Source organism: Camarhynchus parvulus, chromosome 4 (genome assembly GCF_901933205.1).
Source record: "Camarhynchus parvulus chromosome 4, STF_HiC, whole genome shotgun sequence".
NCBI lineage: Eukaryota > Metazoa > Chordata > Aves > Passeriformes > Thraupidae > Camarhynchus > Camarhynchus parvulus.
The window spans coordinates 36,509,480-36,537,381 of record NC_044574.1 but is presented as its reverse complement, the minus strand read 5'-3'; the positions used below and the strand labels follow the sequence as shown (position 1 = coordinate 36,537,381).

At 41.7% G+C, this 27,902-nt stretch overlaps 2 protein-coding genes and 1 long non-coding RNA gene across 6 annotated transcripts in view; 2 read left to right on the top strand and 1 right to left on the bottom strand.

Annotated features, from left to right (window-relative positions):
• GALNT7 (polypeptide N-acetylgalactosaminyltransferase 7) overlaps positions 1-5,761 on the top strand; it is a 70,732-nt gene extending 64,971 nt beyond the window's left edge. For all 4 annotated transcript variants that reach the window (XM_030947032.1, XM_030947033.1, XM_030947031.1 and 1 more), the window contains exons 11-12: positions 691-819; positions 3,521-5,761. In XM_030947032.1, the coding sequence (XP_030802892.1) occupies positions 691-819; positions 3,521-3,658 (267 nt within the window). In that variant the 3' untranslated portion in view covers positions 3,659-5,761. The remainder of the gene's footprint in view (positions 1-690; positions 820-3,520) is intronic.
• A 9,125-nt stretch (positions 5,762-14,886) lies between these two features.
• Positions 14,887-17,232, bottom strand: HMGB2 (high mobility group box 2). Its single transcript, XM_030947909.1, has 5 exons — positions 17,079-17,232; positions 16,478-16,647; positions 16,170-16,315; positions 15,907-16,081; positions 14,887-15,428 (listed from the first exon to the last, which is right to left on the bottom strand). The coding sequence occupies exons 2-5, from the start codon at positions 16,625-16,627 to the stop codon at positions 15,273-15,275; spliced, it is 627 nt and encodes a 208-aa protein (XP_030803769.1). The 5' UTR covers positions 16,628-16,647; positions 17,079-17,232; the 3' UTR covers positions 14,887-15,272.
• A 292-nt stretch (positions 17,233-17,524) lies between these two features.
• Positions 17,525-27,421, top strand: LOC115903428. Its single transcript, XR_004060692.1, has 3 exons — positions 17,525-18,418; positions 22,491-22,580; positions 25,065-27,421. It is a non-coding gene; the product is annotated as an uncharacterized LOC115903428 (long non-coding RNA).
• The last annotated feature ends 481 nt before the right edge of the window (positions 27,422-27,902 follow it).

Sequence of the window (27,902 nt, the reverse complement as noted above, 5' to 3'; positions counted from 1 at the left end):
GGAAAATTTTTCAGAATTTAAAGTCCTTATTTAAGCCCATGTAAACTTAAACCAGGCAGTTTTTTTGTGGCAATCATAAAATTGCATTTAGGATTATTTTTTAAAAAATTCTATATGGATTAGCTCTTAGTAGCCCCTGGAAACATCTCTTTTATTCTGATATTTAATGAAAAGGTTCCCTAAACTACTTTTTCGGCATATGCTACCCAAAAAACCCTGTAGCAATTATTCTGTAAGAAGTAGCCAGGATAATCTTTTTGTATCTGGATGAATTAGATTGATTTCCTCCACTGGTAAAATGCCAAAGTTTTAGTGTCTTCCCATGAAATTACTGTCCAGGATCAGGGACTTGCTACCAGGCTTTTATAAAGATCATGGGTTGTTTGGCCATCAAATCATACAAAGGTCTGTAATTAAACACTTTTAGAAGTCTCCTGAATAGAAATCTCCTTTACCATTTTTGTCTTTCTGGTTAAGTTTCTTGGCCTTCTAAGTCCTACAGGAAAGTTAAGCATGAAATTTAGTATTATGATAGTAAAAGTGCGTTATGCAAAACAAAGAACCGTCCTAAGAGACAGGTGTAATAAAACCAGAAAATGTTTTGAATGTTGCAATTTCATTGTATTTGCAGTGTTTATAGAATGCTCATTGAGTCAACTGTTGTGAAAATGGCTTTTTCTTTCCCGTTAGCTTTTCCGAATCAATGAAGCCAATCAACTCATGCAGTACGATCAGTGCTTAACTAAAGGACCAGATGGATCCAAAATTATGATTACACACTGTAATCAGAATGAATTCAAGGAGTGGCAATTCTTCAAGGTATGCAACAGATATATGGAAGAAAATATGGAAGAAATCTAGAAAATTTCTAGATTTCATAGTGGGGTTTTTTTCAGCTTTAAAATTTGTTTTATGTGTATCTGAAATTAAAGATCTGTAACAGGGTTAACTGAATTAAGTAAATTTTTAATGGCACATTCTCAGAAATACACACATGCTAGAGAAACTTCCTCTAGTGAAAGATCCTTTTATTTAGTGAATCTAGTTGCTGTCTTCTGTAGCAAAATCTTTAAGGAAAACTCTGTGAGGCTACATTTGTTGCCACGGGGATATTAGGAGTTAGCACATGTCTCAGAGGAAGCAAAGAGCATGTCGACTACTAGTGACAGACTTTATAAAAGCTTTTAGTGCCATCACCCTCTCTGCTTGCATGCTGTTTCAAGAAAGTCTCTTTATTTCATATATGCTGTGAGAAGATAGCTTAAATGCTGGAGTGCATTTAGAAGCTAGGGTCAGTATTAGGTCTCATTTGGGGCAGTCTAAATGAAGTGTTTCTCTGTTTAAAGACAAGATATTTTTAAGCGTACGTAGAAGGTACACTTAAATGTAAGATTACTCTGCTTTTTCATGTTGTCTTTGTCTTCTTCAGTATTTCACTTCCTGTTCGTTAGCCATTCTCTAGTAACAATAACATTCTCTGTTCTGAATCCTGGGTGTGGTGCTGTTACAGTGCTGTTGCAAAATCTATACATTTTTAATAAGGACTTGGAATGTTGGCTGATGTACATGGGAGGGCTGCTACAGTCTATTTAGTCATTACATCTTTAAGTTCTGTATTCACGTAACTTTTGTTAGTGTTGCTTTAAAAATGCCTACGTTTCTATTTCTGTTTGTCTGTTAAGAAAATGAGACTGAATAGTCCAGGGATGACATTATCCTTGGATATAGCCACATATAACTTGGTTCTACATCTAAGAAACTATTCCATGTCAATTTTTCTTCAACTGGTATAGCTAGCATATTGCATATTTATCAATTCATTAGCTGGTTATCTGGATTCTTTATTGTTTGTCTGAAAGATGCACAGTTGAGTACAGTGAAATCTAATTGTTATCCTTTAAGCTACTCCACATTTTCTGGTGTTTGCTTAGAGCTAGAAAATATCAGGTACCATAATGCCATTTCCATCCAGCTCAGCTTCCTTGTGCTGGATAGACAGACAAATTTCTTTAAACCTGAAATGTAAAAATCAGTAAGCAGTGGAAGGTAAGGGTCAACTTCAGCTTTAATATTTCAGGAAAATAATATGTAGCAGTTTTTAACTCTCCAGCCATTCTAGTTTGTCCCAGCATGTTACTTGGCTTCTCTTTAAGAATTTCATTTATGCAAGATCCATTTCCTCTGCACTAGCACCGGTTGTGTAATTGTTTGCTTATTACCACAAGTTATAGGGAAGCCCAGTAAGCACAGTCTGGGCTGTAGAACAAAACACTGACTGGCTTCTAGAAGGAAAAAAAAGGGAGGGTGAAAATGAAAGGACCACCAAGGGTGTGTAACCAAATACCAGGAATTGGGCACACTGCTGTGCAGTGCAGAGGGTATAACTGTTTCTTCTAATGGTGAAGGTGTAAGGAATGAGACACATGGACTGCTGAAAATTGTTGTGGCCTTCTGTAAATTAAGGCTGCAAGGAGATTTTATCTGGTTGGTCTGTTGGCTGTCTCTGAAACAAGCAGTGCGCCACTTTGGTGAGTGTAACATGTGCTGCTTGAGCACTGAGCACTAGCAGGGATCGAGAACAGGGCTGGTGGTGGTCTGCCTGTTGCTTTCGTTTGAACATCCATTTTTCTCTCCAACTAGATGACCCCTGTATCTGGCCACACAGCAGGAGCCAGGTATTGACCTGAACCAGCATTTGGCTGCGCACACATTTGGCTGTGTGTGGGGTGGTGGAGAGGGTCCCTGTGCCAGGGGTGTGTGTGCATGGGGCAGGGCTGCAGAGCCGCCTCAGTACCATGGGCTTGCTGCTGCTCCCTTCCCCTCCCCTCTGGATGCAGCCAGTCAGAGAGTCAGGGCTGCCTCTGGCACAGGTGGTCTGCAAGCAGGAGAGGAGCCACAGACCAAAGGCAGGAGACTGGAGCGTGGCAGCATGGTGGCTGGAAGGAGACCAATGTGCCAGAGTCAGCCTGAACATGCTTGGCTCAATAGGTTTGCACTTCCTCGGGCAGCCTCCTGACTTAACTCTCATACTCCTTATTCCTTCTTCTGCCAGCCAAACAGGAAGCCAAGTTAGTAGATTTTTTACCCCTTTGGTGTTAATGTTGGTGTTGTGCATTTGTTTTCTGTGAGGGCTGACTGGAGAAAGAGCTGCCCAGTGAAGTCCTTATAGAGCTATCCTCAAGAGTTTATCTTCTGGTTTGGTTACAGGATGGATGAAAAGGCTAGAAGCATTTTAGATAGAGTTTTGCTCATTTTGTTAGCAGTTTGTTGCCTAAGAGAAACAGGAGGCATCTCAGGAGGACCTACAGGAACCAAAGATTTAATATGAAGGCTGCAAAGTGCTATTTTTAACAAATAGTAAAATGAGTGTAGAACTGATCTGTTTTGGTATGCTGAAACCTGGTTTTGTAAATCACTATGTTGCAGATGTAAATAAATGTTGGCAAAAAAAAACCCAAACAAATGAAAATAAACCCAACACAAAAACCCAACACGTTTTCCTGGTGGTTTTGTCTTTCAGAATCTGCACAGATTTACTCACATTCCGTCAGGGAAGTGCTTGGATCGCTCCGAAGTCCTCCATCAAGTTTTCATTTCAGAGTGTGACTCCAGTAAAGCAACACAAAAATGGGAAATGAACAACATCCTTAGTGTGTAGACAGACAAAACCTACCTACTGACGCATTCATTTGTACAGGACTGAAAATAGCCTGAAAACTGCTGCAGTTATTAACTTTGTACAGCTGTGAGCCTCCTGGCTTGGATGAAGGACATAGAGGAACTGTGATTATTACAATAACATTATCATCCGCAGTTAATGTTTACAAAACTGCTTTACCTTAAACTCTGTAGATGTTTACATCTTTTTGTTTCAAGATGTTGGTAAATTAATGTGCTGTTAGCTATGGTTCATAGGAACATAGTTAAAAGCGTTGTCGTCTTCTTTGGGATTACACTCAGGGGTCTGAAGGCAGTTTTTTTACACACACTTGAAAAGGTTGTAGTAATCAGATTTTCATAGAACTTGGTGATTATCAACCTGTTGTATATTTTTATTTAATTTTACATCTTACTAAGCACTGCCACAGGTTATTAGCCAGGGTGGCCTTCTCTCACAATCATGCTGCTTTTTTGGAAGATGAATTTGAACATATTTAGTGCCTCTTTCATTTCTCTCCTTCACAAGGAAAGCATTTGTTGGAAATTTGCAGTGGGTTGCTCTGAGCTGTCACCAGGGGTCAGGACCAGCCCTACCACCCTGTGTAATTCGTGTGCTAACGAAGACAAATTTCTATTGCCAGTTTGGCTGCTCTGCTTCGACGGAGTGCTTGGTACAGTGGAAGGAAGACTGTCCAGTTTAGTGCTAATGTGGTACAATTTGATGGAGGTAAGCACCCTCACAAATCCAGTTAAGAATTTATAAGCACTAATTTGCTTGTTTAAACCATGCCTTACATAAAAATAATTAAAATAAACAGCAACAACAAAAAACAGGCTGCACAATTATGTAAAACTTGGAAAGAATCAAATACTTCATTTATACTGTTATTTTGAATGGAAATCAGTTAGAGGTGGAATAAAACTTATAATTAGGAAAAAAGCATCCAGCTACTTAACACATCTGCGTAATTCATCACAAGGACATCTGTCAGCCAGTTTGGATGCCAGATTTCGATTCCAAAAGAGAAATGGAAATCCTGAAATCACACTTGTTCATACTAATCTTCTTGTTATTTCTGTCATTCACAACTTCTCCAGAGGGATTACAAACACAAAAAGCCAACTGCTTGGTGCTACAGTGTACAGAGTAGAATGTGAAGAAGTTGTTTCTAAAAATATTCTGGAAAGGAGTTGATGCAAACTCCCTTAGGAATATAAATATTGACTCTGAACAAATAGAGAGGTGGAGAGGAAATGACTTATCCTCACTTCCTTTGTCCAGATTTTGTAATTTAAATGTTGACATCAGTGTACTGATTCCATAACTGTTGTCCCTATAACACGTCACACAATTAAGTATGACTAAATACTTCCCTGAAGTCTAGAATAGCATTGCATGCAGCTTCCATTGATGTTAACAAGGGTTATGTATCATATTTGGTGACAGACTTGGATCTTTATAGGGCTGTCAGCACTGATCTATTAGTTTGGGATCTTTCCTAGTTTCTTTAAACTTCTAATCTATCCTTTCAGAGCTATGAAAAATAGAAAATAAAGGAGGGAGAAACTGGGAAAAAAAAGGAAAATAAGGTTTTGTGCTGGTACTTGTTCCTTGTGTGTGTGAAAACTGACTCCATTTGTGTGTTGGGTAGATTAATTTAATCATACAACTATGCATAAGAGAAAGAATGGTGGCACATAGGTTGTGCGGGTGTGCATTTTAAATGGGTATTATGTGCAATTCATTGAAAGCTGATGCTGTGTGTGAATATGAGTCTGTATGTGAGACTGAAACCTTACAGAACATGAGATCATAAGAAGCTGTTGCTGTAATGACTTTTTCCTACCATAGCCAGCTTGGAAAAAAATAATTCCCATATTCTTGCTTTGTAAGTTGATGATAATATCACTATGCATTTCTACATATTTTATAAATTTGATTTATGCAGATTTTGATACACTGTATGTTTCTGTAGAAATTGTACAAATCTTTAAAAAATTTATTAGGGAAAAATCTGGGAAACCTATGTATATCTTACTCATGGGTTGCTTGTTTTTTAGGTGAAGTAAATAAAATATTTGAATTTTTTGTTTTACTATACTTTTACAGAGTAAAAATTGATTATTATCTTTATAGAAATCCCCATATCTCAAAATATAGGAAACTTCAATGTTACAAAATTACAAATATTAAATGTGGTTTATTTTAAGTTTTATCTAGGTCCTTTTTGTTGCATCTGTGGGGACTCAGGTTTTTTCCCATTGAAATGAAAACTTAAATTCCCACTGAGAACTGCCACATAGACATATTTGGATTTTTACATCACCTGCCCTGATATAATTAGGTAGATTTAATACGCTCATAGAAAATGAACTTGAGAATAGAACCCAAGGCCAGGTCTAGTTTGTATTGTTTTTACTGTGTCTTATCTTAGTTCATTTATGTTTCCACCAAGAAACATGTTTGAATCAAACTTTATTTTTTCTGAGAAGGTTCCTTAGCAGAGGAGGATGTAATTAAATCAGAGCATGAAAGACACAAGTTCTAAGAGTGAACCCAAGTGCTGAAATCTACAGGGCTTTTTTTACAAATGGGATTCTTGCTTCCCAGCCATATCTATCAGTGCACTTTTGAGTATTCAGATTTCAAAAAGCTCTTTTGACAAAACCCTGGAGTTATATAACAGACTATTCATTAGGCAACACCCTTTTATGTATGGAAACAGGGACCAATAGGAAGGAGAGGACATCTTTCTTTATTACCAGAGATCCTGGTACCAGGATAACCTACAGCAGAACCTACAGGAGTACCAAAGACATTGTCCCCACTGATGGGTTCCTAGAATCAGTGCGTTCTCTTTCCCTACTGCCAGTCAGTCTCCTTCACTACTGCCTGCTTCTTCCATACCATTTGCCTCCAAACTGAAGTCCCTAAAGCCAAAATTTATCAACTAACTGCTCTAAAACTACATCAAGAAAAAGATCTATTATACCATGCCAGAGATGTTAAAATTTTATGCTTAACTCTTGATCTGTGAGCCTTCTTGCTCACAAGAAAAAGCAAAACATACCACTGCCTGTAAAAACACAAAAGGTGCTTTGGTAGATTTTGCTGTTTATAAAGTACAATTTTCCTTTTGCTTTAAAAAACATCAAATTGTGCAAGAATCTATGGAGGCAAAGTAGTAAGGAGATCCTAAGAACATGAAAATGAATCTACACTTTTGAACACAAACTTTGTTTCTGTAAAAGCATTTATTGTTTGTTCCCTGCTGGTGAGCTTAGATCCATCAACTGTAATAGGTGAAAAGAAATAGGGGAAAACAAATTGGCAATGTTTCTGTTTCTGGTTGTTCTCATTCCTGTGAAAGGCATGAGAATGCCAGCTCTTGCTGTGTTCTGAAATCTTACCCTGCTTACTTTGATGAGAATAATCTGAGAAGTGTCAGTGGCTATCTTCCAGGGTAATATGTACTTTCAGGGAACATCAGAAGTGGTTACCAGCATTCGGTCCTCTGGCTGTCCAACCCTGCAAGCCTCCTGTGAACTCCTGCAGTGTTGGATCTGTAAATTGTGTGGCTTGACTGGCACTATATAAAAGGACTCTCTACGTAGAAAGAATCTAGTTAGAAAAAGTGATAGGCTGTCAAAGAAATGTAGATGATTTTGGCTCCCTTGGGTTTTGAGTAAAACCTAAAGCATAAACTGTGAGTGACCCTGAAGTCTGAAAGCAGTTTGGCCCTCCTGTCACGGGGAGCCTCCCTCACTGGTGCCTCAGGTGTGTGCGCTGCTGTGAGCTGTCCCCCACGTCACCCTCGGCTGCAGGAGCTGCTGTGGAGCCCAGAAAAGCAGGAAGAAGTGTTCATGTGGATTTTACATCCCAGTAACCCAGGTAATGGTTAGTTACCCTTGCTTTTTAAAACCTTAAAAATCTAAACCATTCCTTATATGGAGGAGCTAATGAAGGGTTCTCCTTGACCACATAACACGGGGCCTGGTGATATTAAAACTAAGGTGTCTGCACAACCCTTGGGATTTTTACCTCCTTGCTCTGTGGCTTTGCTGATCAACAGTGTGCATGGAGCCTCTCCAGCAAAGTGGTGATCTGTGGTGGCTGATGGGTCTGAGCTGACTGATAAAAAATGCATGTTCTTTCAGTCAACAGGTCAATGAAGGTGACAAGCATCCAAGTCTGTAAGGAGGAGTTAGAGCTGCTGAAACACCAAGATAAAAAGGTTTGTTTGCATGTTAGAGCCTTACTTTTTCTTACTAATCAAAGAAACATGATTGTTTTAGAGACAGGAACAGTGTCCTCTCTGAAGCGGAGTGCAGCTAAAGCAGGGCTGAGGGCTGGGTGTGTCCATCAGCCCTTATGAATGCAGTTGTTCAGTGTGAGAGCAGATCTGCCTCCAGTGATCTAACATTCAAATGATGTTTCTTGTGCAAGAGTAATGTCTCCTGCACAAAAAAAAAAACAAAAAAAAAAAAACCAAAAAAAAACCAAAAAAAAAAACCAGAAAGGTGGGAGAAGCAGCATAACTCTAATAAAATAAATAATAAATAATAAAATAATAAAAACCAAACAAATGCCTGAGATGAGCGCAATGGCAATAGCAGCCTTCTGGCTGAACATCCCTGGCAAAGGGAAAATGAATGGAGATGATATTTTACTTCCCTGGAAAGGGCTGCTGGTGGCAGTGTGTGTCAACTAAGAAGGCAGCATGCCCAGAGTGCTGTTAAACTACAGCCTTCAGATGAAGAAGCACAGCTTGGAATGGGCTTTCTGAACCATGTGAAGGCACTAAGGTGGAAATAGGAATCAAAATACAGCCTTTTCCCTTGAAATTTGTGGGAGGATTTCCCCAGGAAAATAAAGTAGGGCAATATCTTTCTAGGAGCCCTGAGATTAGACAGGAGTAGGTCTTTGGGTACAATGTCTTCTGAATCATCTGTGTGTGGGAGTGCATGTTCCCTGAGTTAGACCTGCCATGGAAAACAGAATTAGCACTTTTGGGAAACAGCTGGGCCAGAGCCATGGTGGCTGGTACTGGCATTTCTGAGGGCTGGTGGTGAAAACACCCCACTGCAAGCTGATGAAAACACCCCTCTATACAGCCAGGGACTTTGTCCCACTGTGTCATTCTGCACAGGAGACCCCAAGCCCTGCCTGGCAATGCAAGCTTTGCCAGCCTGAGCCTGGGGGATGGCTGCAGCACCTTGCCAGAGCCCTCAAGGCTATCCCAATTGCCCAACAGACAGCTACAAATGCAGTTTTTGTGTTTTTATTTCTCAGACAGCAGAAACTGTGGAAGAAAAGTAGAACTGGATGAAAGCAGAAGTCTTCTGGAAGATTCTTTTGAGTTCCTAAGAAGCAGAGATTTGGGAAAAGCTGACCAAGAGAAAAAGCATGCCCAGCTCTGGAAGGGCTGCTAGTCATGCTGCTCTTTGGATTGCACTGAAGATGCCAAGGAACCTCTAGAGATACAGCTAATCAACCTGGCAGTGGGAAGGAAAGCTGTCTGTCCTGCCATCTGGGAGAGAAGGTAAGATGCTGTGGGGTGTTGCCGAGGAAAACACTTCTGTAACCCTGTAGCAGAGTGGGGTCTGGTTACTATTGATACTAAAGCTTTTGAGGATAAAGTGATATTGAATGGGCCATTTCCAGTTGGAGATAAGAAACACTCCTGGGGTTTTTTTCCCTGTAACATTATCCCATTATCTTCCAAGTCGATATGAGAAAAATGGTGTCCACGTTCCAGAATTATCATGGGCAAGCTGAAAAATATTTTGAATTAGGATAAGAACTGAATGTGACATTAAAACATTAAGCACATGCAAGATCAGATCAAAAGTCCAGGTAGCACAGCAGCCCGTCTCACTCAGAGGTCAGAAGGATCAGTGTGGTCAAAGAGTGCAGGGCAGAGTGAGAGGATGCTGCAAGGATACTTGTCTGACCTTGTCTCTGCTTCTGCCATTATATAACTCAAGCACTTTCTGACTAGAAATGGCATTTCTATTTAATAGTATTTAATTTCTCCAACTGTTGCTTCAGTTTAGGCAGACTTTAGCCATGTGTCATCTGATTTATGCAAAAAGTTTTAATGTTTCTGAAGAGGCATGCTGGCTCTGCAGTGCACTCCTCTCCTGACAAATCAGTGAGATATAGGTGAATTATGAAGGCTTGTTAAAGGTCTTAATTCCTGAAGGGGTAGTCAGTGCTGGGTCAGTGCAGAGTTCAGCCAGGCAGGAGCTGGTTTCAAGGTAGCAGCCCTGACAATAACATCAGTAACCACTCGTTTTTCAAAAAGGGCCTTTCAGAATGTTGTGGTCTTGTCCATACAATCATCCCTCCAGCTGTGCTGAAGAAATTACTTATGGGTACAAACTTGACCATTAGATGTTTGGGCTAGGAAATACTGACAATAGCCATACAACTTACAGGTGGAACACTGGATCTGCTACCTATAAGGATTTTTCTGGTGGTTGACTTCGTATTCAGTCCTGGAACAACATGAGCCTCTCCAACAGTGAGGCCAAAGGAGATAGTTGGTTTCAGGATGTCAGGATAATCAGAGCAATGTACAGGTTCACTTACTAATTGGTGCTGGCCTGTGACAATTACGTAATTTGAGGAATTTGTGTAGGGAGTCATCTTTTTTATCAGGTAGATCTGAATCTTATGTTATTCCACAGTTAGAAGACTTAATGCATCCCTGAGGGGCTGTGTGCATTGGAGAATGCAGCAGTGAGCTCAGCATCTGGGCTCTGTTATGGGATTCTTGACACTGGATTCAAATAGGATCAAGGAAAAGCAGATGGGTTGTGTTGCAGCTCAAACAAGAGGCCCAGCAATTTTTGGAAATGCAGAGCCTGCTGGCCAAACACTTGGGTATTTCAGGATTTGTAAAGAAATAGAAGCCAAAATGAGAAAACAAACAGAAAAATCTATGCTAAAGCAAGTGAAGTGGGATCAGCAACCATCATTACCACAGCAAATAATGCATCACTGAACAATATGTACTAGATTAAGTACCAGTGTTACGGACCAGATGCCTATGATAAACTGTTATGAAAAAGTTCAGTATATCATTGGCTAATCAAAGGTAAAACTCCTATTTCATTCTTTTTCTGATATTCTCTTCACAAACATTTGCAACTTAATTAGTATTCTAGGAGCTTTAAAGCCTAAATATACTGAATCTGTACAGTTCCCAGATCTGTAGCTGTTTTAATCAAGACACACACACACACGCATGCATATTTACAATTTTCCAGAGCATAGGTTTAGCTTTGGAAAAATACGACCATCTTTGTAAATAGGCTTTGTTCTTCAATTACCTAAGAAAAAGGAAACCTATTCCTCTAGGAAAATGATAAGGCAATACTGAATATGTGTTTTGTTTGTAACTCTTTTAGCTGATAATGCCTAACATGCTGTTTGCTTTTCTAGCAAACATTCATTATGTCTTCACAGAGTTATCTGTTACAGCTCCAGCATCTCCTCCAGACTAATGTAATATTACCCCATATTACCCAAAACTTGAATGTTAGGCCTGCTTTTCCCCCTTCACATGTGATAGGGGAGCACATATCAACATGTAATACAATTTGTACTAAAACCACTTTTCACCTGCTGGTTTTACTGTTCTGTCATTCAGGCTGCAGGCTGGCTTTGCACATCTTCACTGTTAGCTCTTGTTATTCATGCAAGATCTTCCATGGTGACTTACTTCTTTTATGAGAAGTAGAAAAGCTCAAGTAGATCAAACCTACCTGATCTCTTTTACCTTAAGGTTCTCAGATTTCTTCAAAGAATATTTACAGCTCTATGGAACAGGATTTCCTCTTGTGAAATCACAAGATCTGTTTAGCCATTTGTCCAGCAACTCTCAGCTGTACTGTGGCTCCTACCAACTTGTCATGTGGACATTCGTGGTCCAAAGCTCTCTGCATCGCCACTGAATGTTTTCTAAAAATTAGTGTTGTGTTTGTGACCTTCTATTCATCTAGCACTTAAGACAATTTTAAGTGAAAAAAATATAAAGTACAGTTCAAAGTTCAGGCATTTCATCACTTGAATTTCCTCAGAACTCTTGGATGAATACCATCTGTCCTGTCATTTTGTTTCAAGTTCTTTTACACTTGGATTTGAGACAGATGCTTCACCATGCCTCTTCCATTAAAAATTTTTGTCAAGAAAACTGCCCGAAACCCCTCTACAAGGTTAAAAAGTTTTCTTCTAGGCATTGCTACTGTATCTTGAGCATGCATTGTCCCTGGGACAGTCTGGCAGCCCTCTTGGTTCTGTGCATGCACAGGCTTTGGATGAGTTGATTTTCTTCCCAGTAGCTGGTACGGTGCTGTGTATTGGATTTAGGGGGAGGATAATGTTGATTTCATTGTCACTGAGCAGTGTTTACACTTAATCAAGGACTTTTCAGCCTCTCATGCTGCCCTGACAGCCAGGAGGCTGGGGGTAGACGAGGAGCTGGAAGGGGACACAGCTGGGACAGGTGACCCTCACCATTGACCAAACAGATATTCAGTGCCATAAGAGTCAGCATAAAACTAGGGTGAAAGCTGGCTGAAGGACACTCTTTGGAAACTGGTTGGGCATTATTTGGTTGTTTTTCATTTGCATCATTTCATTTGCATTTTTTAATCTTTTTGTTATTTTCCTTTTTGGTATAATTTATTCATTTATTATTATTTTATTTCAATTATGAAGCTACTTCTATCTCAAGGCATGAGTTTACTTTTACCATTCTAATTCTCTCCCCCATCCCACCATTTGAGGGGACAAGTGGCTGTGTGGGGCTTGGTTGTTGGTTGGAGTTCAGACATGACAGATGTGTTTGAAAGTTGTTAGTCTGTTTTCTCATGTTGCTCGATGCTCTTTTGCTTTGCCACATGTTGCTGTGTCTGGCCTGTTGATGTGCGGGGATTTTTTTGGCTTACTGCTTTAGAAATAACTTGAACTTTCTAAAAACTGCTTTCCTACATTTGTTATTCTCTCATTCTTCCTCTTTATCCACCTCAGACTTAATTTTGGTGGACTTTTGGTCTGCTTTACTGTGTGGGATGTGTTTATGCTGAACATCTAGTGCAATGTGATTGTTCTTCCCAGTGCCTACAAACCATTTTGGGCATCCTTTTAGTTTTGGTTTTAGACCTCCCAGTTCACCTCTAGTGAGTTATTTCATAAGTTTGTCCGTATTGAGCAGTGATGTGAAAAACTAATTTAGCTTTTCTTCTATGGCCTTATCTTTACTGAACATTCCCCTTACACTTTGATTACTTATTAGTCCTTTCAGCAAGTGCTCACAGATGGGCATTACATGAACTCCCTGACCTGACACATCATACTTTTTAAAGCTTAATTTGAAAGCAGTAATTTTCATGTACTCTTTTCCATTTGCCTTTATATTGAACATCCTTCTTGCAAAAAGGACAAAATATGAGTTTTTTTAAAAAAATGTTAATTATCTTTAGTCATAGCATCATTCTCAGTTGATAGATCAGCCTGGTGCAGAGTTTTTGGTGTGCAACTTGTAAGGACACCTGAAGGGTTATATTTTGTTTGAATTAAAAAAAAACCCAAACATTTCAAAAAATCAAATTAGTCAATGTACTCTGACTTTACCCCTCCACTGCAGAAAATTTAAATAATCTTATCAGAAAGACTCCATGAAGCATCACTGTTCTGCCCAGGGAGAGAATGTTAGAAGTGAGAGGACGTGATGGTGCATTTCTACAGGGAAGTCTGAACAGGATGTGGTAACAAGATCAGCATGATCTTGGATACACACTATAACAGGGAATTGCCTCTAGATAGAACTTTTGAGTTAAGAATACAGGTGCTGTAGAACTGAAAATTCTACAGCAAAAAATGTTCTTGAGCACTGATGTTGCTGTGCTGCCTCTCACTTCTGGTTTATGCCTGTGGCTTCAGGAAAACTGAGCCTGAAAAATTGAGCCATTGATCTCACCTGTGCCAAGTTATCTCTGGCAGGTCCAACATGTAAAAGAGCAGCTACTCCTTCTGATGCCACTTAAATATCTCAGGGGCAGGGTGGGGAGGAAAAAGAAACTCTGGGGTTCTAAGGCTCTCAAAGATTAACACCTACTCCAGTATAAAAATATTTGAATTGCATTTACAGTTACTTAATTTCCATGCTTACAAGAATATACTGTTTTTCTCAAGCCTCTTGTTTCAGAAAGTGCTGTTATCTTTGACCTATTCAGTGACATTTACCATAGTAAAGTCCTGAAAACACTTTTTATCTTGCACATAGTACAATGATGGGACACAAAACTTACTTCATAAGCTAATGGACAATAGGGACACATTTTAAACAAAACCTTGGAAGCCTGCCCTTTATATTACTTAATTTTTTAGACATTACACATTTCAGGGCTGGGCTTTTCAAGGGCTAATAAAAGTTATTTCCTGGTATTTAGCTCAACAAATTAAACTTGAGCTATTTAGTTTAGCTGTAGGATCTCAAATTCCCCAGTTGAAAATATTGTTAGGTACCTAGAGTTAAGCCTTTATATATATTAAAGTAAAATAAAAACTGAGAGCCAAGAAATAGTATAACTGGTGCCACTGTTACTACCACAAACAGGAACATATCAGGAGCACTTGTTCTTTACAAATGCCTTCTCTTTCTGCAGGAATCTACTGGGGGTAGACATTCTAACATTTTTCATGCTGTTCTGCAAGCTGTGTATTTTATGAGAAGCCAGTAATACTAGAGCCAGGGGGAGAGGGAAGGAGCAGCAACATCTGGGAAGACATGCCTCTAACCACATCTGTCTTATAGCCAAGGCCAGCGACCCTGAGATCTGGAAGAGAAAGTTCCAAACATTCACTCATTATCAGCTACTATGGCAGAACAAAGGCCTGTGCTTCAGCAGCCTGGGGAAAGAAGATAATCCAGGAGTAATTATCCAGAACTTCACTACTTAAGAGATTTTTTTCACCCACAAGGTAACACAGGCAAAGGCTACTGTAAGGAAAGCATCAGTTTTAACTAATGGCAGTGGGAGAGGAAATCAGTTAAAGGAGTTTAAGTGGCAGCAAAAGCTCCAGGAGTCAATGCCTAAGGGACCTGCCAGTTCTGCAGTAACAGCAAGAGCCCAGGAACACTGCATGCTCCCACACAGGATTCCAGCATTCTGGGGGTGCCCAGCCTCTCAGAAACATCATGAACACAAAAGGAATAATGTACAACATTTTATTACAAAACTGTTAAAAAAGTAATACAATGCAACAAAATACTACAAAATATAAGATCAGCTATTAAGCTACCTTTGTTTTACTTAGCTAAAAAGGAACACCTGGCTATCAGTCACTGAATTTCAATAAAACCATTAAATATGCAGAAACAGCAGAAACATTCAACAACTTTTGTTTTTCCAAACCGAACTGTAGCAGCCCTTGGCTACTGCTTACATCATAAATTGAAGTCTCCCTACAAAGAACCACATTACCTATACACAATTCTGTACAGATTTTTATACTGAAGCTAACAATGAGCTGCACTTGAGTTCACATTCTTAGCAAAATATTGGATTCCGAGCATAAATCTTTACAGCAGGACATTCATTTATTCTTCATCCTCATCTTCTTCTTCCTCTTCTTCCTCCTCTTCCTCTTCCTCCTCCTCCTCCTCTGGTTCTGCTTTCTTCTTAGATCCTGCAGGCCTACCTGGGCCCTTCTTTCCTGCATCACTCTTGCTCTTGGCACGATATGCTGCAATGTCCTGCAAGAAAAATGCTTTTAAGTTGCTAGCACTAGAACACTGAGGACAAATCTGTAGTGCTTTGGTATTTCAATGCTACTGTACTGCATAGGTCAGATACAGTGCATGCAAAAAAGCAGAATTTCCACCTTGGGACTGTCATGCTTAAATCTTTAAGCAAAAGAGCATGCAATGCAGACAGTTTTAAGAATTTTATAACCATGGTGCTTTGGAGTCTGACTACATTTATTTTAACAAGCAGGTGACCTGTTTTCTGGTAGTAAGGCATCTTACTGGTAAAATCTCTAGACATGCAAACCCACATCCAGGCTCACTGTAAGGGTTTCAGATACCTGCCCTGCCAACCTTTCCATGCCTTCTAAAGGCTGACAGAAAGCATTAAGAATTATAAGCCCCTTATGGTGTGGGTGCAAGACACAAGTCACATATTTACAGCGAGCTCCACAACTTTAACTTTGTTGTACTGCTTTTACTGTACCTTTTCATACTTCTCCTTTAGTTTTGCAGCCTTCTGTTCGTATGGCAGTTTATCTTTGGCCGACTGTTCAGACCACATTTCACCTAATTTCTTTGCCGTATCTCCAATAGACAAGCCAGGATGGTCGTTTTTGATTTTCGGACGGTGCTCAGAACAGAAAAGGAAGAACGCAGATCTACATCAAGAGACAGTGATTAAAGTTAAGTATCAAGCTATTAGAATACTTTTTTCTGTTGGGGGGAGAGAGTCATAGAAGCACTCACGGGGGTCTTTTTGGAGCGTTGGGGTCCTTTTTCTTTCCCTTCTTCTCGCCCTTGGGAGGAACATAGTTTTTCATCTCCCTGTCATAACGAGCTTTGTCTCCTTTAGCCATTTCTTCAAACTTTCCTTTTTCCTTGCTTGACATTGTCTGTGGGCACACGGAAAGAAGAGGCTGGATGAGATAAAGCAGCTACTGACCCACTAATGCCTAAGCAGCAGCTGCTCCCAGGGATCTTTTCCCAGCAGCCCGCAGCAGGGGCGGGGGCTGGCCCGCCAAGGGCTCAGCACGGCCCGGCCCGGCCCTGCTCACCTTCCACCGCTCCGAGCACTTCCGCGAGAACTCTGCGAAGTTGACGGACGAGTCCGGGTGCTTCTTCTTGTGCTCCTCGCGGCACGTCTGCACGAAGTAGGCGTACGAGGACATCTTGCCCCGCGGCTTGTTGGGGTCGCCTTTGCCCATGGCGAGGTCGGCGCGGGTCCCTGCGGGAGGAGGTGTGTGGGGAGGCGGCGTGAGGCGGGGCCGCGCCTCAGGCCGTTCCCGCCTCTCGCCCGCCGGCGCCTTCCCGCCCCAGCGCGCCCGGCCCCGCCCCCGCCGCGGCCCCTCTGCCTGCGCCCCCTCCGGACCCGCGGCCCCGTCCCCGCCGGCCGCCTCTCCCCGCCCCCGCGGCGGCTGCGGCGGGCAGCCCGCCCGGCCCTGCCGCCCGTGCCCCAGCCCGCCCCGCCGGGGCCGGAGCCGCCGCCGCCCTCCCGGCCCCACCCGCCCGCCAGGAGTCCTCCCCTCAGCCCCGGCCGTGCCGCCCGCCCGCCGTGGGAGCCCCTCGCTGTCTCTGCGGCCGGGACAGCCGCTGGTGTCCGTTCCCCCCCGCGCTCCCTCCGTCCCTCCCGGTGCGCTGCTGGTGCGCGGGCCTTGCCTGGCTGGGCGGAGCGGGCGGCGCGGGCGCTGCTCCCTCAGGTGCTGCTGCCGAATGGTGCCCGGCCGCGCTCTTACCGCCTCTTGTTTTCCGCGGCGCTGCCCGCCACAGCAACCCGACCCGCGGCGCCCGAGAACCCGCCCCCCGCCGCAACCCATTGGCTGCCGCGCACGTTCAAACTGCCTGAAACTCCGCCCACTGGCGCAGAGACCGGACGGGATTGGCTGTCTGCCGATCTGACGTCAGCAGCCAAGCTACTCCCGGGCTAGGTCGAGCGCGAGGGGGTCGTTGGCGCTTATACTCGTTGGAACCGGTTGGGGTGAGGAGAGCGGGGGGGCGGGGCTGGGCGGAGCGGGCTGGGCGGCGATTGGGGGAGAGGGACGGTTTAAAAAACCGCGGGGGGCGCTGCCATTGGCCGGCGGGGGCTGCGACCGATCTGATTGGGCGGAGCGCGGGGGATGCAGCGTGGTTTAAAAATACAAAGGGAGCAGGGCCGGCAGCGGCGGTTCCGTCAGCTCTGCCCCTCAGCTTTGCCTGCCTGGCTTGGGGCGGCCGGGGCAGCAGCGCCGCCCTCTGCCTCCGTCCTTCCCTCCGTGGGGTGGGGGTCTGGCGGGAAGCAGCGGCTGGCTGTAAAGCTGAGCTGCCAGTTGGGTTTCGGCGCCCAGGCTAGCCCAATTTCTGAGGGTCCCCCAAGCGGCCCGGCCCGACCCGCTGCGGGGTAGGGGCTGCGGTGGTGCCCGCCCCGGGTTCCCCACGGAAGGAGAGTGTGTGGTTTGTAGCGATGCCTGGGCAGAGAGAGCTCCTGCCCCCCTCTCCCCGGCTAGAGGGGCTTGGAAGAGCCTGGGGCTGCCTGTGAGAGCTGCGTTCCCCCACTCAGGCTGGGGCAGAGGCAGCGGCGCAGGGAAGGGAAGGTGTCGGCTCTCCGAGCTTGGTGCTCCCTGTAAAGCGCAAGCTGCAGCAGTGGAAAGCCTGGGACCTAGTCTCGGTCGAACTGAGGTTTTAATGCAAGCCACGCCCGTGGTTTGCGTGAGTGCTTTCAAGTGTACCGCTAGCAGCAAATCTGGCCCTTTGGGTTTGGGAAGAGAACTGGTTTCCATACGGTCACTTATACTGCGATGTCACCCCAGACTACATTATACTGGTTTTGCTGACGTTGGTTTTCTTCTGTCTGATTATTTTCATCCAAACTTTAGGTAAATATTCTTAGTAATCTAAGTGGTTTTAACACTCTTGTTTTTTCAGGTGTAGTTTATGGCCGTAGTGAGAAGCAGGTTATTACTTTGTTTACTGAAGATGTGGTGCCTTCAGTAGAACTTTGATCATGTTATCCTTCCTCGACGGTAAGAAAAAAAAAATCCCTAAGCTATGTGCGAGTATTGAGTAGCTGCAGGTGTGACAGTGGTCAATATCTTGATCTCAGTCTCCCCAGTTCAGAGTTGCTCAGTATAAGAACTTATCAGGTACAGTTCTTCAAGCTTTTCTTCTTTTCCTTCTAACAAGTACAGGTTCACATGCAACAGATCACTAATGTGATAGTAAATACCTCCTTTATCCCTGTTTCATTTTAAGCTTTGTGTGTTTGCCCAAACTGCTGCCCTAAAAGCCAAAATCCGCTACAGAAGAGGGTAAATGAGAGGTAAATTAACAGAGCAAGCCACAGATCATGCATTCCCTCTGCAGATGTCAAAGCCTTCACAAGCCAGTTATTCAAAACCTTGTATCAGTTCACTTAATGTGGCTATTACTTTTGATAGTGTTTAACATACAAATAAAGCTTAGCCTTCCTTACCTCCTAAAATAAACATTTACACGGGGAATGTTTCATGTTCTGTTTTGGGCTTGTTATTGCTGTACTCCACTGCTTCTCTGTAGCAAATTAATGTTCTGAGTTCTATGTAGGTCTGTCTGTCTGCTTTGCAGAGAGTTGTTTTGTCATGCAGCTTTAAAAATGCCTTTACTTCATGTTTTACATGGAAAGCACTATTTTATTTCACGAGTTAAGCTGCCAGATGGGTCACTCATTTACTTTGTGGTAAACCACTTCTGTATAAAAGCTACTTGTGAAGTGTGTTCTTGTTCATAAAGCAATTTTGTAAAAGATGATAGAATTTTACAGTACTGGTGTGAGCAAATCGTAGTAGAGCCATTGGTATCTGTGGTGTAAAAGCATTCCTTGTGTGCCAGACTGACCTAGACCTCTCTGACAGTTATTGGAGGGGAGGTGGGGGGAAAAGGTTTCAGGTAAGTTTTATTAACATTTTCACTCTTTTAACATGAATATAGCACGTTCATGGAAAAAAATTACTTTGGAACACTCTTTGGAAATTTTGTGATGTAATTGCAGTAAGGCTTCCACTGTTGCATCTGTTTTTATATCTGCTCTAAGAATATGAAGAAAATTATTGTGGAAAAGCAGGTGGGGTGAGAAAGTGTAATTATTGCTATGGGAAAAAATGAGATCTGCCTTTCAAATTATTTAATCAAATGTTTTAAGAAAGAAATTAGGGTCTTTAAATTTTCTTACCTGGAAAATAAAGCTTTTGTACACTTTGGTAGACCCACAGTGTGTTACATTATGCTGTCTCATACAACACAGGGCACATGAGAAACCAAAGTAACATCTGTCTGTCCTCCAACAAGGAAGGCAGTATTGAGAATTTTCCATGCTTGAACATGATACTGGAAGCTTCCCACAGCAGTGCCAATGCTGAAAGCCCCACCACAGAAGAATGCTGATGTTAGGAACTTGTCATTCCCAAAGCTGTGCCTTCCTCCCAGCACCCTCGTGCCTAGAAAAGCACTTCTCTTCTTCCACAATAAGCTGTCACTATTTGTCATTGTTCCATGCTGTTCCTTTTCAGACAAAAACACAATTTGTGTCTCCAGGGATTCAGTCACTGTTACTCTTCTAAAGCAGTGATCTATGCAGTATTGACTTTGGTCGGTACGCGTGGTTAATTTATTAACCACATGTGCATGACAGTTGTGGGGAAGAAGCATAAACTCCGGGACTTGGAGTTACTTCAGTGTGAATAATTCTGCTCATGAAATGACTCTTTGGTTTTATAGCTCCCTGGCTTTGAGCCCTTCTGAGTTTCTAATCTGCCCCACAATTTGGGGTGCTATTGTTAACTTGGCTTAATCTTCAGTAAACTGCAAGAGAGGAGAGATAAGCAATGAGGCTAGAAATGCTGGATAGAAGGTAGAGAAAAGACCAGATGGGCGAGACCAGGTTACGGAGCTGAGAAATGGATTTAAAGAAAAGTATGTCACGGAAAACAAAAATGTGTGATTGGAGTGATACTGCTTTCTGTCATACTGTATCTCTTGGCTTCTGTGGGCTGCTTCTAGAGCTTTTCTGGATAGTCGTGTCAGTGTGGACAAAGCAAGGGAAGAAAGGAACAAAGGCCTTTTATTTGAATTAAATCATCAGCGGATCCATTACAGCAGATACTGTTCAGCTGAGGAGATTGCAAACTACAGTTGCATGACCTTAGCTCTGACCAAACTTGCATTCTGGTGTGTTTATGTAGTGATGCTGTCAGTTTTAATTCAGTGAGTTGGATAAGGAAGGTCTGCTGTCACTTCTCAGAATATCTCCTACTAGCCAAATTCCTGTATGGAATATGCCTGAATGTAGCCCAATGGCAGTAAAATTCTGCTTTGGAAAGCTATCACTCTAGACTGATAGGCAATTTCTTTTTCCGGGCCTGAAAAATCAGTGGATGAATAATGAATGTGAGGTAAAACTGCTTAATCAGACCAAACTTCACTAATAGCAATGGAAGATGTTGAAAGAAAGCAAATTTAGCTTTAATCAGCAGGTTTCTTTGTTTCAGAAAAAAAGATTAAAATTCAAGACACAAAAAATATTTAAGTAGGTCACTGCTTTGAAAACCCTTTTAACGCGAGTTACAAAGTCTACAGACGGCAACAATGTTTTAGGCTTTTTTTTTTTTGAGCATCTCTCACTAGATATATGGTGAGACCTTTAGGATGAAAAGCAAAAATCAAAACTATTTAAGCTACTGCTTATCTAAGTTCAACACAAAACTTATTTTGTTGTAGTGTACCAGTTATAAGGAGTTATTTTCTTGTACTTTGATAAAAACACACATAACTGCTGCTGCCTAAACATTTACAAAACTGGTATTTCTGTCAGTATCTTAAAGAATTACATTTAAGACAGTGTGTTAGAAGTTCCCCAGGTTGGTTTTTTTTTTTATTGGTGTTGTAGAACACGTAAATAATATGTATGTTCTAAAAATGAAATATATTTACCCTTTAAACATTAGGGTTTTATTATGTGGGCCACTGTAAAGCCTGCATAACCAGTTAAGCAGCTCATAGGCAAATGCAGCTGCGTTAGTTACACCAGCCTGGGTTAGTCTGAAAGCTCAGAGCTTGTTTTGACTTTGTGCTGTGTACCCAGTACTTAAAACAAAGACAGCCTGCAGGAGACACTATCTGGGACAGCTGCAGAGCAAAGGCTGAAACTGCAGCAGTCATATGTTAAGAAATAAACACAGCAAATCTCTTCTGGTACTAACACAGATAATATCAGGAACAATAGCAATTCCTGATCACAGTAATTGTTACCTGAACTATTTCAGTCTTAATTTGTCAGTAACTTTTTTTTTTTTGCATTGGATTTACAAGCTTTTAACTTTGTAAAACCTGTTTTTGCTTTTCTATTCACCTGGCTTCCACTCACTTTCTTGTTTACATTCAAAGTAATACTCATGCAACATTTTCCCCTCAAGATATCTAAAAATTTCTTTGGTTTGCTATACTGCTAATCCCTTTTTACAGGTGTGAGAAGAAAGCAGCAATTTGTCTTTATATAGTGGATAGTTTCCTAGGCAGCTTAGAGGGGCTCTAAAATGTGGATAGCCCTTATTTACAGGAAGAATATGGTTTAAATGGGTAAAAAAACTTTCTATTCTTCTCTTCCCACCTCCAAACTCTTCCAGTGTTGGTAAACATTGGTACTTTGCCTGAAACATATACACAACTTACTCTTAAGAAATGAAATTTAATTGCCAATAAAATTGTTCTGTCTTTTGTGAGTTGGAGAGCATAGTTTGAGAACTTTTTTTCTCCTTCTAAGATGTAAGACAAAGGGTTGGACTGCATCTGGCCCTGGAGGTGTGACATCCAGTGAGGAGATCCAAAGAGGTTGTAGTCACAGTCCAGCTTCTGAATAGTGATGTTTGACAGTAGCTGCTGGAGCTTGCTGCTGCCAGAATGAAGTCCCTGTCAACCCATGGTGACTTACAAATATTGACAAACCAGAATGCTGTATGTACTTTTGTCCAGTCTAAGGAATTGTTTCCTTCTGTGATCATGTGGGCTAGAAATTTAAAATGAGGCTGAACTTGACAGTAGAATCTGTTTCCTGTGTCACTGCAGCTCTAAAGTCTTCTGGGAGAGAGAATAGTGGGAGCTGACAAGGTGGTGTGTCGTGGGCTGCGAGAGGAAGGAGCCAGCAGAGATGAGCAGGTTTGGCTGGCAACAACCAAGCACCTCATAAGCACTATGATATTCATCAACATACTGGTCTTTGTCTTGCATCCAGATAGTGGAAAAGCTTAAATTAATTTCAATGGATCTTATTAAACTTAAATGGGTCTCAAGTGTTGGTCATGCATCATTGTTAATGTAGACATTGTTGGGAGAATAATTTATTCTGTTACTTCTGGCAACTAGTGCTGTGATATGTCTCATAGAAATGACCACAGGATACATAGGTGATCTGAGACTAGAAAGAAAGCACTCATGAAGTTTTGAAATTGTTGATTGAATCATCAGTCTCATTTTTAGTCATGGTTCCCATGGGATTTTCCAGCAGCTGGTGATATAAATGTATCATTTCCTTACAGCACCCCATTGCATACCTTACTCTATACTGCTAAAGAACTTTACAGTAACAGGGGAGGTTGAGTTTGTTGGAATATAACCCTATCTGTAGCTTTTATCCAGAAGGAGCTCTGCAGGAGGTCAGGAAAACATTTAAACCCCAAAAGCATGTGGAATTTTATTAATTTTATTTTTGTGAAAGTGTCTGCATTAGCGTCAGACTGTTTCTACTGAGGGAATCCAAGTATCTAACTGATGGTTTGGTGAAGAAGTGTTCACCTGCTCCCAAGAGGCACTTAAAACCAGCTGTTAAATTCAACTAGAACTAAGTCAGACCTAGAGATGGTTATAACTGTACTGCAAAGACAAGGGCACTCAAAGAGGCTCTTAAGGCTGCAGAACTTTCCCATTTTCCTTTCTGTAAAATGAATATGTATCGGAAGAAGATATGATGGTGTAACAGAGCCCTGTAGACTCTAGGATCCTCTGACAAAAACTGAAGAAAATCTGAAAAGCCTCTGACAAAACCTGAAATCTGAAGATGGTGTAGTATGTGTTATACAAAGCAAGAGGTCAAAGCCATTGTCAAATCTGAACTCCTATAGTAAGAAAACAGTAGCTCACAAAATGCAAGACTGTAGCACAGAGTACAGTATGTGCAGTATGTACAGTGCTTTTTGTGGTATCAAGAGTGCATTAGAGATGAGCAAAATTTACTGAAAAGATATGACAGTTTATCTTACAGGGGAAAAAATCTGAGCACGTTTTTTATTTCGTTTCAAAGGATTGAAAAATAATTCTTAAGCAATATACTACATTAGTCAATTACAAGTAGTTAAACATTTATTGCATTACACAAAACCTCTGGGGGTGATACTTTTCCACAATATGTTTCAGATAGCTGCTTTATATTTCTGAAGAGCATGAGTGATGATTTAATAGAGTCTCTTTCTAACTGCAATCTCATATAATGTGAAACAAAATGTTAATCAAAGCAACCTGGATGAACAGGAGATCAGTGACTGTGAAACAAGCAGATAGAGGCGCTTGGGTTGAGTGGAGGCTTCTGAGGAGGAGGAGGGGTGTTGAAACTGAGAGGTACCTAAGGCAAAGCTTGGCTTCTTTGCTTCTGTGTGGTCATTGTACTTGAGCTCCCTCTCTTAACACATCCTTCATTGTTTAAGTTCACTAACAAATAATTTGTCAAGTACATTTAACAAAGAACATAACATTATTTTTGCACATAAGAATGATGCCTTCTACCAGAAGATCTTCCCATGCTTCCTGTAACTAATGGCTTACTATGAAAGAGAATTTGCACAAACCATTAAGGGGAGTGAATTACAAAACTTTAAAGCTTTTACGATACATGGGTTTAACAGTTTTAATCCTAAATTATTCTTAAAATGTGTAGTTTTGGACCTTCTTTACTGCTTTAAATCTTTAAATAAAAGCCTTTGTTATGGATACTTTTTCATACATCTTGAGTTTCTTGTACAAGGCTGAATGCATATAAAAGAAAGGCTGGCTTCAGCTGGATTCAGACCTGGAGATAATTCTGGTTAAAGTTATGATTCTTTTTTCTATTACTGTACTTCTTGAACTATATACAATAAGGTCTACGTGCACTAATACAGATTAGGTTTTGTTAATTATCTGAAATTATACTTTAACTATCCTAGCCTAAAACATGTAAAGAAGTAAAAAAAAATACAGTCTGTAGGCAAGTTCCAATATTCCTATGCTTTGGATATATGCTTTAATAGATTTGGACAATAAATTAGAAGCAGAGCAACAGGCAGTAGCAGGTTAGGTGGTGCTGGAGTGGGAAAAGAAAATAAGATATTTAAAAAATCAGAAAAAAAGAAAATGAAAAAGATAGCACTTGTTTCTGGTAAGGAGAGATTTGGTCTCTGTTCTTTATCACAGCCTATGAATGCTTGCTTATCAAGTAGGTTGCTTTTTTATTGAAATGACCAGGGTGTGTTGTGGAATTTGCAGAATTTTTGAAGTGTTCTAAAGGAATCTTTTTTCACTGAAGTAGTTATAATACATAACAAATAAAATGTGTATTTGCTGAGATAAATGTATACCAATAGATTTCCTTATTATTCCTTTTGCTAACAGGATAATTTCAGGTGCTGAACACAAGTGCACGAATGTACCCTTGCACTTCAAGTGAATGGTACCTGCTGGGGAAGGGAATCATCCTCCCCAGCTGAACTTTTTGCCATGGAAATGCATACAAAGTTGCAAGAGCCACATTCTTCTTCCAGGAGTGATCACCAGCAATGTGTTTGCAATGCACTTGCAATATATCCAAGGTGATGCATCTGATTATCATTCTTCTCTCTCAAATTACAAAACACATCAATCAAAAGCTAACAGGAGCTGGGACATATGGCATCTCAGAGAAGAACAAGCTGCTGGGCTCCCACCTGTGCCTGGCCTGCCTCGGTGCCAGGAGGGGCCACTGACTCCCGCTGACTTCAGAGCCTTGGAGTTGTGAATCCAGACTTTTTGGGATGCTGTAGCTCCTGCTCTTTCTGCATGTCACTTACAAGTCATCCATGCTGTGTTCTTGGCACCCCCAAGGGATAAAAATTACTGCTGCCTTCTGTACTACTCAGTTCTGCTCTGAGTACTAGTGACATGTCATGTACAGGGTAGTTGGTTTGGAGCTGCTGTTTCCTTTGAACTGATGTAATTTTTGAAGTTTAATCAGTGTATGATTGCAATGCTGCATGTTTTTTTGTTCATTTAAAATATGTCCCCATACATGCTTTATTTCTATCTGAATACTTACGGTACCCAGTACTAGAGTTTATGTTAAAAATTTGTAATTTTAGACAACATACTCCACAATGATTTTTCTTTTTATTTCATGTAGCCCAAGCTTCATGAAAGTTTGCAAATCCATTTTGTAGTAAGTAAGCTTCATACTGTCTGATAAGCCCATGTAGCTGCAGCTCTTTGTATTTTTCATCCCACATGTGATGCAAGATTAAAAGTGACGCAATTTCTTTGTTACTGTAAGCAAACGTTCATACCAAATGAGGTGGTCATCCCCAGTCACAGTTGTGCCCTCCTACTGGGGCATCCTGCAACTGAGTGGTAAACCAGATCAGGATTAAATCCACATGATTTTTCTTGTTGCTAGCCTAGCTGTAACCCAACAGAGTTTGCTGTGCAGCCACAGCAATGTTTTTATGGGCACAAAGAGGCACAGGGCACAGGTGTGAAAATGAGCAGCTTACAGCAGAAACAGAACCATCTTTCTAAGTCCCATGACTCTCTTATCGTGACCTAATCATGAAACTATGATACTACTTTATTTGAAATTACGCTTATAAATTAGCAACTTGGCAACCATGGCTGGGTAACATAATCAGGCTTTTAACTGCTCCCAAACTGTACAAAGAGGATCAGAAACATTTAAAATGCACAAGTGATCTTTCCATCAAAGCAAACAACAGCAGACAGACATATTTTATGCTCACAGTAACGTCAAATCCATCTGAAAAAAAAAAACCAACCAAAAAACAAAAGGACCTCAAAAGACATAGTCCAAGAGTCTAGAAATTGCTATTCATGACTCAGATTTCCACTGAAGAATTCCTGGAACTCACCCTTGTCCCACTTTTCCCAGATTTTAACGTTTGCTATGATTGTTATTGGGGGTTTTGTTCTTTTTTATCTTAACATTATTCGTTTTCGAAAGTTTGAAATCACAAGAAACTAAAAAAGTGAGTTAAACCTTTGCTGCCTGAGATTGCTCAGCAGTGGAGCGTGGAAATAGCCTAGGTGTTATACAGTCTTCAGCTTGGCTGATAACAAAGCAGAGCTCAGTATTTTTTCCAACTCTCCTCCAATTCCCGTCGCTAATCTCTGAAACGTGCCCCGTGAATAACTACTGTGACTTTAGCTCAGTGCAGCTTCAGTTACTGTATCCTTCTTTCAGCTGCGGCTGTGGGACCGACCCTTATTCTCTAATACCAGGTTACGCAATCAGATTAAGGAGCCATCTGCAGCACAAACTGAAACTGCTCTATAATCGTGTTCCCGGCTCAGGCAGAACTTTGGCTTACGCAGGATCTGTGTCTCCTTGAATTATACACCAGCCTCCCTGCTACTTCTCTCCTTCTTCAAGTTGGAAATGCACAGCAAGCGATACGGTCAAATATTTCAGCGATTAAATCATTGCGCTTTGAGCACGCTCAGCTCAGATGCCGCTTCTAAGATTTAAAGGAATATTTGCGGTAGTTCAAAGGGAAAAAGCAAAACCTCTCCCTTCCTTGTGCCTCCTTTGAATGTGCTTGAAAGGACAGTAGATCAGAGCTTGCTGCTTTTGCCACTCTGCTGTCAACAGCTGAATTGTTAAATGATTTAATGCCAATGCATCTCTTATGTAGCTTTGTAAAGCCTCAAAACTAAAAATACCTGCTTTTGTCAGCTATTCTCAGTGTGTCTATTTTACCTAGTCGTGTGCACAGCAAGGTCCTGGTTCATCATTAGCGAAAATAATTCTGCATTCTCAAGGCTTTTCTGTTGTTACAGTCACCTTTACTAACAAAAAGTCCTTTTAAATGACAAAACTGGAAACTCGCACTGTAAGCCGCCTTTGTTTTCAGAGGGCTTTGCCACAGGAACGCAGGACGGAGCCCTGACTACGTGTGCTGTAAAATCAGCTCTAACAAAGGCCGGAGCTCCGTTTGTTTTGTGCCGAGAGACGCACAGCCGGCGGCTGCGCTGCGGCTGCCGGGGAGCTGCCTCCCGCAGCGGAGGGGCAAGAGCCCCGCACAGAGCCCGCCCGTCCTCTCCGGGCGGCGGGAGCCGCTGCCGGCCATGGCCGACAGTCAGTGGGAGAGAAAGGCGGCAGCGAGGCAGGGAAGGAAGAGGCCGAGAGGGAAGGCAGGAGACAGACGGTCCGGAACGAGCAGCCCGAGCAGTGCCGGCTGCGGCTAA

What these genes read in the sequence shown, in the direction of transcription:
- HMGB2 (XM_030947909.1), bottom strand. Translation starts at nt 16,627, where the DNA reads ATGGGCAAAGGCGACCCCAACAAGCCGCGGGGCAAGATGTCCTCGTAC. An exon ending in AGTGCTCGGAGCGGTGGAAG is followed by an intron (nt 16,316 to 16,477) that starts GTGAGCAGGGCC and finishes GTGTGCCCACAG; the next exon opens with ACAATGTCAAGCAAGGAAAA. An exon ending in TAAAGGAGAAGTATGAAAAG is followed by an intron (nt 15,429 to 15,906) that starts GTACAGTAAAAG and finishes TTTTTCTTGCAG; the next exon opens with GACATTGCAGCATATCGTGC.